Below are 12,365 nucleotides of genomic sequence, written 5' to 3' on the forward strand. Positions count from 1 at the left end.
CCACTACTGCACTCTGAACCGAGCCCTGCTTGCCGAGGCATGTGCCTGCAGGTTTATTTTTACGTTAAAAGATTGCACATATTTATTATGCTAGTGCAGCTTGCTGTTAATTAGCATCCTTTTAAACTTGGGACACTAAAGGCAAATATTAAGTCGACGTTGATTGCTGAAATAGCCGTCCAGAAACCTCGTAGTGCTACTTTTATGCCAAGGAAGTGCTTATTTTGAAATAAAATCATGTTTTAGTGGTCCGCATCGCGTTAGCGCACTTGAAATCACCCGCCTGAAAGGGGTCTTTCACACGTCACTGCTGCCGTGCCCAACGTTGCCCGCCTTTACTGCGCGGCGATGTGCACTGGCGGCGTGCACCATTCAAGCATCCGGCAACATCACATGCATGCAGCATTTTGTCGAACTTTCTGTCAGAGCGACTTTCACGAGCGCGCAAAACACACGCGGCAGTACGCGATACCGAAACTACCACTGAGGCGCGACCGCGTGAGCGAAACAGGGCGCCGGGCGAAGCGCAGTTCGGCGAAAACGGAACCTTTGAACCACGCGCGCCGTTCCCCATGGCAAAGCCAAGGAGGTTTTTTTTCCATGTATCAAACAGAAACGAACAAACAGCATTTGATTACGTCTCTTGAAGCACGGAAGGTTCTTTTTTTATTGCTGCTAGTTTGGTTACTGGTGATTAATTGTAGGCAGACTCTCATACGTCATCGGGATCATTTTGAAAATGTGCCACTCGTGGCGCTCATCGTGTGATACATTTTGCTTAATTTCTCGCTAAGTAGGGCACTGCTGTTGATAATATTGCCGTTTTAGACGTTGGCATACATTGAGCTTTCACTCTGACATAAATTGTTATTTGCCTTTAGTGTCCCTTTAACCTTGCAGTTCTTTAATGAACTATGGCAATTTGCAATTTATCGGCTAACCATAATTACTATAATGTCACACATGACAATTTACTGCTATCAGGGAAAGCTGTTCTTTCCTGGCGACAATGTGCTGGAGACAAAAATAAGCAGGAACTGTTGTGCATGACAAAGCAGTAATTATAGCGCACTGGAGCTTTCCACACTGTTTCAACTTGTACAAAGGGCACACATGGAGAACACACTCAACAAAAATCCTCTTTTGTTCTTGCTCCAGTGCCAGTGTTCACCACAACGTCTGAGAAATGTGGCGGTGCATCCTCATGTGTTGAAGTGCTAACAAATACAGAAATGCACAAACAGTATGTGACATGCCAGGAGTAATTTCATTTTGTGTGTTGATGAAGAAACAAAACAGAAGATACACGCTTACGTAATGCCCAACAGACATTTTGTGGGCTGCAGCTCTTCATCAAGCTCCAGCTAAATTTCTGCTATGCACCTGCTTGTGTGGATACAGCTATCGGTACCTTTAAAAGAAGATTGTGTGCTTAATGCTGCTTTGTCATCGCTGAAATTTTCAATAAGAGCACACTTTACTGCCATTCCGTAAGGCACTCAAGGATCACCATTAACCTGATTCATCCAGAAAAAATAAATACCATCATGCTTCTGCAGTGACATGCCTTCCTTTCATTGTATCGTTTTAATTTAAAAAAAAAATAGACAAAACACACCCAGAACCTTTTTTTTTGTTAAAAAGCATTTTGTGCTAGAAAAATATCACAAGAACATAGATAAACCAGCCCTACCTTCTTGTTCAGTGACGATAAATGCTTCGTTAAACAATGGCAACTAAGAAGAGCAATCTTGTTGCCAAATTTGAGAAATATCAAAGCAGTGGTATGTGCAACATCATTTTTTAAAGTTGTCTAAACAAAATTTCAGTAGTTTTGCCCAAGAAAGTGGCAGCACAGAGCTAAAGTGACAAAAACAAAAAACACAAAGACAGAACAGGTGCAGCAGTGCTGTATTGGTTGCACCTGGCACGACACAAATAAGTGCTGCCCAGTTAGTCGGCACTCTATTCTTATGTTGATGCGTTTGCACCTATGTGTCCTCGGTGAGGGTCTAGGCGTAGAGACAAGCTTCACACAGGGGCTGAGAAACGACGCTGGACGACGACCACCCTTCGGACAAAAACTAGGTGGGAAGAAGAGCCCTAGACGATCTTGCACCGCCGCTGCCTCCGCTTCAGAGGCTCTGGCCGGAGAACTGCCCGCACTGCCTCGTCAAACACCTGCGCGTTATACAGAAATGTCTCAGTAGCAGCCCCCCACAGCCCACAGATGTCCAGGTAGACACAGCTGTTTTTATTATCATAAACAAGGGCATGCAAAGTAGAACACTACGTACAACTACAGCACTGACAGAAATTGTGCACGGCATGATGCAAGCTCGAAACCTTAAAGAGACACTAAGCAAAAAAAAAAAACTACAATTTTTTTAGTAGTGAATTGCCCTTTCACAATACCAAAAGCACAATTCTTGTCTTGAAAAGACATCTGCTAAGTGAGAAAACGTGCGGAGAGAAAATGCAGATGCTGACGCCAATCCGGAGTTCATGCACCATGTGATGTCAGATTTTTGACGGCGTCCGCTAGGGCCTACACAGTTCTTATCTTAATCGATAAAAACGAAGTGCCTATATTGTCCAAGTTTCAGCAAATTCGCTGAAACCTACCAAGTTTCAGCAAATTCGCTGAAACCTACCAAGTTTCAGCAAGTTTCGTTGACCCAATGTGGCCAAAATACAAAAAGAGACTTTGAAGGCTCAGATTTCACGGTGACTTCAACTGCAGATTTCAGCAAGATATTTAAAAAATGCAACTTCAACCTTCCTTTTCCTTTCCTATTAAAAACTCACGATGGTGAAATTAGCCACACTAGAGTTTTTGAATACAGTCGAACCCGTACATAGCGAACTCGAAACTGCTGCGAAAAGTGGTCATTATATCAGTAGTTCGTTGTATATGAACTCGCCCTCAAAAACGTTCACTTAGCGACCAAGCCGTTTTTTTTTTTTCATTTTTTTTTCTGCGCATTTTTATGAAGTGCTAACAACCCTCCAGTGACAAGATAAGCCTTTTCGCGTCAAGAAGCGACACCCACTGCGTGCTCACAAGTAAATTAAACTGCCTTTGCAATGAATTGACACCCTGTTGACAAACCTTTTGATGAATTGACACCGTTTCAGTGAAGCGCGGTACCGCCACATAGAGCTGACCATCCCTGGCTAGTTGCTTGCAGCGCGCCGCCTACTAAAACTCCCGCCATCACAGCCGGGCCGCTTGCTGTAATTGTATGCACGCGTTTGTGCGTTTCTTGCGCCCACTTCATTTCGGACCGTGCACGGGTGAGGCGAGTAGCCTGGCCACTCAACGCAACAAAGCATTTTGCAAGCTATGTGCACACCAACATTACTAGACTAGGTACAGTTTTCTTCCTGTGACTGCGTGGACCGGCCACCGATTCTCACATCTTGTGGCGCTGCTGTTCCTTCTTGCTCGGTCAACACGGCGTGGTCAAGGCGGCGCAGCAATCTGTCCGTGGCTGCGTACGTGGTTTGGCATTGTGTTTACATGCGTGTTTAGCTGAATTCTCAGTTTTGCGATCCTTGTACTCTAGCCGCGGTGTGCTGACAGCAGTCAGCAAGTGAACGATGCCGACGTATTGTGTTCCTGGGTGCACGAGCAGCTACACGATGGATGCCAACAAGTCGGCCCGGCATTTCTTCTTCGCTCCCAGCAACAAAATGCTTCGCTCCGCACGAAACAGGTCCCTTCCGCGCGCCGACTCGAAGACTGGAAGTGGCTGTTACGAAATTGCGATGCCGGATACCCCCACTTAATTTTTATTTATACAGGTCTGGTCTGGTGCCATCTCCTATGTGCTATTTTTGTCAGGAATCTGAAAACATTGATAATTTCTTGCTTACCTGCCGTCGATTTATTAGGCATAGAAAAAAGCATTTCGAAATGTTATTCAGAAACTTAAGAATTAATCTGAATTCTCAAACTATTCTTTCCCTTGGGGCGTCTTCTCTTGGCTTCAGCAACAGTAACGTCTGCTCAGCCCTATACGAATTTCTCGGTGAGACACGAAGAATTCCCTGTTAACTTATTCCTTAACAAAATTTGGTACTCCAGACTTCCTTTCATTCATTCGTTCATTGTTTCTCATATTGTGGTATTATTCTTCTCCTTATTCTATATCGACTAGTCATTCTTAAAATTTCGTTTTATTCCTTTGGCAATTGATTTATTCCTCATTCTTTATATGTATAAAAAAAATTATTAACTTAACCGCCGGTTTCATGGCCGATCCCCCGTAGTGGGTAAGAGCCAACAAACGGGAACAAGCAAGCAAGCAAGCAATATCCTCGAAAACTACGTACATGGTATCAAGGGAACGGTTGCTCAAACAGCGTGTGAAAAATCAAGCCTCGTTGAAGGTACAGTCCCGAAGGTTTTTTTCCAAATACAGCAAACCCTCGTTACAACGAAGTCGCTTTATTCGAATTATCGCTTTTATCGAATTGTCATGTAGTCCCGACCCAAAGGCGTGTATTTTAGACCTGATTACTCGAATCATGTCGATAGCTTGCTCCGCCTGAGCGAAGTAACAAGTTGCGGATGCGTATTCACGGCGGTGCTAAGAGCGGGCGAGCGACCGCCCAGGCCACCGAAGTGCCTGCAAGCTTTTTTTCATTCACGTCCCGCGCCGAGCGGCCTTTTCAGCGCTGAGCGAGCGATGTTCACGCTAGCGTCGCCAGCCGAAAGCGCGCCAGTGCAGACGGTGTGCGAGTCACCGCGGCGTCGATTCTCCACCGTGTGAGTCTCCGTGGCGCAGATTTTACCCTCCTCCTCCTCCGCGCCCTACTCCGGTACGGAGGTGACCTCCGGAGGCACTCGCTCCTTGTAAATATGCCGGCTGCTCCCCGCTACGCCACTGGCTACGCCGGTGGTGTCACATGACCAGTACGGAGCCAATGCCTTGGTGTGCTCCCTAGGTTTTTTCCATCCGTGTTTGGAAGACACGTGCGCGTGTGTTGTGCGAGGTCTGTGTGAACCCGTGGCATTGTGTGCATGCATCGTGTGTGCTTTTAGTGACCTTCAAGTGAAAATGGCACCGCCGGTGCCCGCACTGAAGTGTCTGACATCGGAGCAGAAAGTTCAGCTGGTACGTGAGGTGGAAAAAGGAGGCCGACAGAAGTCTGAAATCGCAAGACAATTCGGAATACCGACGTCAACATTATCAACTGTTCTGAAGAATAAGGATGCCGTACTGGACGGCTTCGAGAAGAGTTTCTCAGCCAAACGAAAGCGCAACCGTGATTCTATGTATCCTGAAGTGGAAAGAGCGCTTCTCGAATGGCTGAAAAACGCTAGAAGTGCAAACCTTCCTGTAAATGGGCCTGCATTGACGGCAAAAGCTGAAGCCCTAGCAGCCCAAATGGGCAAGCAAGATTTTAAGTGCAGCAACGGCTGGCTTGAACGTTTCAAGAGACGGCACGGCGTGTCTTCAAAATCGATCATTGGTGAGAGTGCAGCCATGGACCGCGACGTCGTGGATGGATGGTGCAAATATCGGCTGAGCACCCTACTTCAGCAGTATGAAGATAGAGACATTTACAACTTGGACGAGGCGGCATTCTTTTACAAAATATTGCCGAAGCGCACTACACCGGGCGGAACCTCATCAGGATGCAAACAAAGCAAAGAATGTGTTACAGTGCTGTTCGGTGCTAATGCGACTGGGGAGAACAAGCTTCCTTTGCTGATACTAGGGAAGGCGGCAAAGCCCCAGTGCTTCCGCAACGCAACGATACCCAAAGACTGCATATACAGAAGCAACAGACGAGCTTGGATGACCGCAGCTGTTTTCGACGAGTATGTGCACCTGCTCGATTGAAAGTTTAGGGCAAAGCAAAGGCGTGTGCTTTTTGTTATCGACAATTGCCCTAGCCATGGCAAGATTGAAAATGTGCAAGCGATCACTTTGGAATTTCTACCACCGAATACGACCGCGATATTGCAGCCCATGGACCAAGGCATTATTGAGACAACACGAAAGTTATACCGGAGAAGTCTTTTACAACGGATGCTTGTTGCGTACGATGCCAACAAGGGATACAGCATCGACTTACTTGGAGCAGTGCATTTACTATGCCATTCATGGAAAGAACTGGCACCTGCAAAGATTGCAAACTGCTTTGCACATACCAGATTTTCCCAGTCGCACGCAGAAGACGCTGATGACGACTGCGAGGACTGCGACGATCTCTACGAAGCTGTGAACAGCATCGTTGGCGGAGATCTGGAAGGCAACTTGTGAATCATTCGCGATGGCTGACGCAGATATACCCGTCGTTGCCCCAGCTACGGATGCCGAAATAGTCGACTTGCTTGGAGGCCCCGATGAGGAAGAAGAGCCGCTAGACGAACAGCCTCGCGAAATACCAACAGTGGCACAAACGCAGGAGATCCTCCGTCTGTTACGAAATAGAGTGGAGTGCGCGGGCGGCGACCACGACCTCATAATTTGCCCGAACAAATTCGAGCAGGCACTCCTCGCGCCCAGCCGAAGCACCCGACAAAGCCAGCTGACTGACTTTTGTGTGCGTGAATAAAGGTTTGTTTCAATGAATACCACTTCTGCGAAGTTGTGATGGCTAATTTAGCCGTACTTGCTGAGCTTTTATGGGGCAGTAACGTATATCGAATTACCGCTTATATCGAATTTTTTTGCCGTCCCGTTGACTTCGTTATAACGAGGGTTTATTGTATACCTTCCTAACTCTCAAAGCTGCCCCAGAAGAAGTGGAAAAGAAGAGACAGTGTTCAGAAGACAACTTGTCAACTTGTGGCCTTGGAGAGCAGAATAGTGGCTTGAACAAGGAAAACATTGAGCTCTAGTGAGACATCCCTTTGGCCGGAAATGAAGAGCTCACATTGAGTGACACAGAGCATATCGATCTGACACTTTTGTGGTGGAAGATAACGATTAGACGCGGGAGTGGTTTATTCATCGCATTCTTCTGTCAGCTCATCTAGCAGGGTTGTAGAAATAGAAAAGTGCATTTGCCTAGGAGACGAACAGCTGGCTGCTGTAAGCACGTGCACACGCGTGGCAAAGGCTCACTTGAGTAGCAGCATCGCCACTAGTGATGACCTCCAAAAACTACTGACAGCTGAGAGACCGTTAGTTTGAGAAGGTGAAGGGGCTCATGGAAGCAGCTGCTACACATCTCGTCAGTGCAGCAAAGTTCTTCCGTTGCAGGCAACTCGCGCGTTGTGCCGCACCCAGGAAAAATGCATGCAAATAGGTGCGTTAGGGAGAAGGAACAAGCGCGGAGATAAAGAAAATAAAAATTTTCGAAATGAAGGCAATGAGGGCAGCAGCAGCAAGATTTTTGTCTTTGGAGAACATCATGAAGTTGAAGATGCAGTTGTTAGCTAAGGATTCATTAGTTCCTGGATCGCTGCCATGAATACCCCCCCCCCTCCCCCCCAGGAGCTGAATTTTGAAACTTCTCTGGGGTGAGTGCAAGCAAAAAAGTTCACAAGGAATGCAATGCACAAAGATGTCGGAGATGAACTGCCTGCTACTTCACATTGCAAGTCCCAAAATGTATATGGTTTTTTCTGCACAGCATGACGCTTATCCCACTTACCTCGACTCAATCAGATAGTATCAGGCGTACCTTGCGAATATCCATGGCTACAGTGCAGCTGCTCTTGAAACAATCCATACCTTCTTAAAGGACAAGCCTGGCGTACAGACGTGCAGAACAATTGTGCTCGATGAGATTAAACTGAATGATACTTCAATAGGTTACCTGATAAGTTTGACATTTTTGTGTACTTTTCGACTCCAGCACTGACAAAGCGGGTCATATCTGCCGACCATGCTTTAGTTCCATCACTCTGTTGCAATTACACTTGTTCATCCCATAGCACTTGTGAATATGGTGCTCTGAGGAAAGAAAATACTACTGCCTTCTTTTTTCTCATCCCGAAAGAAAGTGTCCAAAGTGTGTAGATATCAGGAAAAGCTGCCCTGTATTTATTCATAGTACCTTAAAATATGTACACCAATTGGCCTGCTGATTGCTACTTCAAGGCTTCTTCAGTGATTTAAAATAGTAGGGCTGAAACGAATATAATTGGTATTTTCCAACAAAGCACTGTTAACTAGAGTCTAACAAACACATAGCGTGTTTCCATGCCCGTTACTGCGGAGATACTGACATCGTACTGAAACTGAAATTGAACAGAGACATTGATGTCGCAGTGGCGATGACGAAAAGTAGCAGGAATTTTCATCATGCCTCGTTACTGAATGCGCGAGAATCGGCAACAGCTCATTAAAGGGGTCATGAAGCACCCCTTGGGCTTGTTGGAAAAACACAATCTGCGGAAAGCTGACACGGCTATGAACTACTCTGCCAAATATTAGTCATGTGCGCCGCGTAAAGGCCACAAGCGGAGCGCGAAGTTGCCGTTTCCTCAGGCGCCCTCTTTTCAAACAGAGGCCGGTTCTCACTCTCGTCGGTGGGCAGGGCGTCTGCACGTTGACATAGCAGATCTGCCTGTTTACGTTGCAAGAGATATAGCATGCTTATTGGCCGATAGCCGGATGAGATGAGCTTCTTGCCACAGGGTGCCGCCACTTGCCCGCGCCGCGCTCCTCAGTCTGCTGAATTTACATGGTAGCCGCACTCGCGCACGCGAATCACAGCGGTAGAGCGATCGCGTTTCATGACGCGCGCTGACGTAGCTTCTTACCACTGTGCCATCCCTCCTTGTCTAGCTTCCAGTGTGCTCGTCGGCACGAGAAAAGAGAGAAAGTGCGGAGAGCGTGAGCCAACTCCGCTCATTCTTGACGAATTCGAGAAATTTTTGTGGCAATCGATTCGGGAGGCAGTAAACTCCAATACTGAGGTCATTAGATCATTACTTGGAAAAATGGTTCATGACCCCTTTAATAAAGCCTAGCGGACGACCAACGCTGCTGGAGCTCTTGAAAATGCACTTAAACAGCGCACTACGAGAGAGCGCAGCGGCGCTTTTCACAACTCGGTAAAGTTTTTCTATACACGAGGCCATAAAAGTATTAAAAAGGTAATGGGTGAAAACACCTATAGCTATTGTAAGTTGCAAAGTTCGAGGATCTGAGCATGTTCACCAATACAAGAGCATGTTCACCAATACAAGGGGGGGGGGAGAGATCTGTGATAGCAATTATATGAACACTGTCAGCGGGATTTTGCGGTCACCACTGATCTGTACAGAGTCCAAACCAATAACATTGCTTACGCATCGTCTGTTTCACGTGCGAGTAAAAGCGCGCTAGCGCTAGGGACAAACGCGGTTGAAGCAGAGATGAAACGACCCGGCCGTCACCGTCGCGCGAAGGGCACATGCGATAACATCGCTCCGCGTGCAAGGCCTGTCGTCGCTTGCTTACCAGTTATTTCGTCGGGCAAGGGACCATAAAGGGCACTGCTGAGGCGGGGACGGTCGCGAGCGCTGGCGAACGTGTTATCGACAGACATCGGTAACGGCTACCCTTTTAAGTGCTGGACTGCGGCGCAAAGTGCACAGCTACTTCATGCGCAATGAAACTGAGTTGGACCTTTCTACCATCGTTAAAAAAAAAAGAAGAATCCTTTCTACTACGTGGCCAGACAAGTTTTCTCATGTGGCCAGACAAAGCACAGGACGCGCAGGGCAAAACTGGATTTCCGGGAGATTTTCCTATGACCCATACAACCGGGAGAAACGTTCAAAATCCGGGAGTCTCCCGGGTAATCCGGGAGACTTGGCAGGTATGCACCTTGCCTTCGCTCTTTTCCAAAGCTTATTCCGTGAAGGCATCACCACAACTGTGCAGAAGCCGTAATCCAGTGCTGGGCAGTATCGAAGAGCCATGTATCTTAAATGCTTCTCGAAATGCGAGTGTCTGTATCTGTATTTCCGATACATTCGATTATGTATCGTGTATCTTAAGATACAAGATACTTGTATCATCACACAACCATGCGAAGCAATAATCGCTGGCCAAGCTCCGCTTCTCAAGCTCGTACTGGTCCCACTAAGCCATCTGAATAAGTCTTAGGGCAGTGACGCAATTTTATTTTTCCGCCAGAGTACTCCAGTGAGGGCAGAAGATGAGGAAGACAAGCGCGCGGACGTCTACGCCCAGCCCACATACCTTTTGTTTGCTCGATTTCTTTTCTTTTTAGTTGCGCCAATGCCACGACACTTGCTCTTAGCCACTGTCCTGCGCCGCGTCTATCGCGCAAATTCTGATGTTGCTACGGTGTCGTTATTAAAGATTCTCTTGCGTCTTGCTCCGTAATGAAATGTGATGCGTGCAAGAATGGGGTTCCTTTGCGTCGCGTGGATTTTACATATCAGCGATTTGAATGATATTGTGGATGTAAGTTTGACTTGCATGCCATGAATTAACTTATGTGCAAATAAGAATCTAACAACGTTAGCACCACTGGTACTGATGCTAGATCTAAAAGAGCCAGCGTTTACCTAACAGAAAATATCTTAACGTACCGTATTTTTCACTTCTTGCGACATTTATTCAAAGAATTTATGAAATCAAAATCTGATTATTAGCACAAGTGCTTTCTTGGCTGTCATTTTGCATCCTACATTACCTAAGTCTCTGCACTGTTTTTCCAATCTGGTCACTGCAGTATGTCTTTTGTAACAAGCTCCCAAAATCAGATCTCTGCTTTATTCTTTTAACTGTCTACTTTATTCCCACTACTGTTTACGCAGTTACACGTTGCGAAGGCGATGTTGAAAACAAGTATATAATTATGTGGGCGTACCTTGAGTAAACAGTACAAAACATCCTGCTTACCGCTTAGGAAAATAGCGAAATTGAATTTGCATTATATAATATTGGAAATCATTAGGAGCCATCTTAAAGATGTTAGGAAGGGGATTCGAGAAACGTTTTACAGAATGCTCTGTTTTGCTCATGAGCGTCCCAACGAGCCGTTTCAGGCAATTTTTCATAGGTACTGAATTTTCTATTGTCTCAACAGGTAAGTTGACAATACTTCATGCTCATAGCTATTCAAGGTGCCGTCTGTATTGTGTTTCTGTACTCATTCAATGTGAATGTTTGGTACAGAACTACCTCTCTATTTTACTTATATTTGTTTTCCTGTTTTAGGCTTTCTTAAATATTTTTCGCGTTACTCGCCACGTAATGGGAGCTATAAGTGGCAATAGCGCGATTAGCGGCGGTGTCCTGCGACGTTTTGTGGAACTATACAATACGTCTGAGACGTTTCTGTGTTGCACATGTTCTCTCGTTGAAGAAAAATTGCTTTTTAGCAATTTTTCTTCAACTTGCACGTTAGTGAGTATACCAACAAAGAATCCTTTACGCCAGCAGATAAGTAGAGTATGAAAATTCATTGCAGTTTTACATCATCTACGTATACACCAGGGGTCTCAAACTGAGCTTATAGCCAGCGGGCCGCAGTCGCGAAATTTAGTTGCAAGGGCCGTGACATTGAAGATGATGGGAAAGAGTTTGAACAAAATGATGTTTGAAAGGAAGCCTTTCCCATATTTATTATATAGGTCATTTCTGAAGGGGACTTGGAGTCAGAATTCGAGAAACATCGATACTGATGTGCAGAATGACTGATATCTGGACGCTAATTCTGAAATACGGAGTTTTTGTTCCACGGTTATGTTTCAGCACATGGTGACCACATGTTCCTCACGAAAGGAATGCTTTAGACCAGTCAGGTCTGTGCCGCTCACGAAAACACTTATTTAGAAAATAAAAACAAATGAGACAAAGACGGTCATGTGTGCGGGCCGGGCTGCTAGCGAAAGGTCTCAAACCCCAGTATACACCATGCGTCCCCCCCCCCCCCAAAAAGAAAGGAAAATGTCACACGCAGCGTTGTTGCTGCTGTACACCTGTCCGGATATACGGTATTGTGCAAGCTGTCTTTTACGGACAAGGTAAAAGTCCACACCGGTATTTGCTTCGTCGTGCGAAGGCTTCTTATTGAAGTTATTGTGATTATATGGCAACCTGCTAAATGGTCGGCAAGCTGTGCAAAGCCAGTGCCGCTGTCAGCGAAGTGTACAAAGAGTTGTCCTGTGAAGAAGCTAAAACAAACCCCAATAAGTTGTTTTGGAAGGAAACTAATGTACTTTGAGCAAGAAGGGCAAAACATACGAGATACTAACAGACATTTCATTCAAGTGAAACAAAATAGGTCACAGTTAAGAAATTTTCAAGCAGACATTTTCGTGCATAGGCGTTTGCTGCTACATTATATGGATCTACAATAACAAATTTGAGAATGTATCGAAGTATCTTAAGATACAATTGCCAAGTATCGTATCGGATACAATTTTTGCGGCA

At 45.9% G+C, this 12,365-nt stretch overlaps 1 protein-coding gene across 1 annotated transcript in view; it reads right to left on the reverse strand.

Moving 5' to 3' along the window:
• Positions 1–1,652: 1,652 nt before the first annotated feature.
• Positions 1,653–12,365, reverse strand: part of LOC119374363 (ras-related C3 botulinum toxin substrate 1) — a 36,781-nt gene continuing 26,068 nt past the window's right edge. The window contains exon 4 of the mRNA XM_037644445.2: positions 1,653–2,181. Within this exon, the coding sequence (XP_037500373.1) occupies positions 2,104–2,181 (78 nt within the window). The 3' untranslated portion in view covers positions 1,653–2,103. The remainder of the gene's footprint in view (positions 2,182–12,365) is intronic.

This window comes from Rhipicephalus sanguineus, chromosome 11, assembly GCF_013339695.2.
Source record: "Rhipicephalus sanguineus isolate Rsan-2018 chromosome 11, BIME_Rsan_1.4, whole genome shotgun sequence".
NCBI classification, from domain to species: Eukaryota; Metazoa; Arthropoda; class Arachnida; order Ixodida; family Ixodidae; genus Rhipicephalus; species Rhipicephalus sanguineus.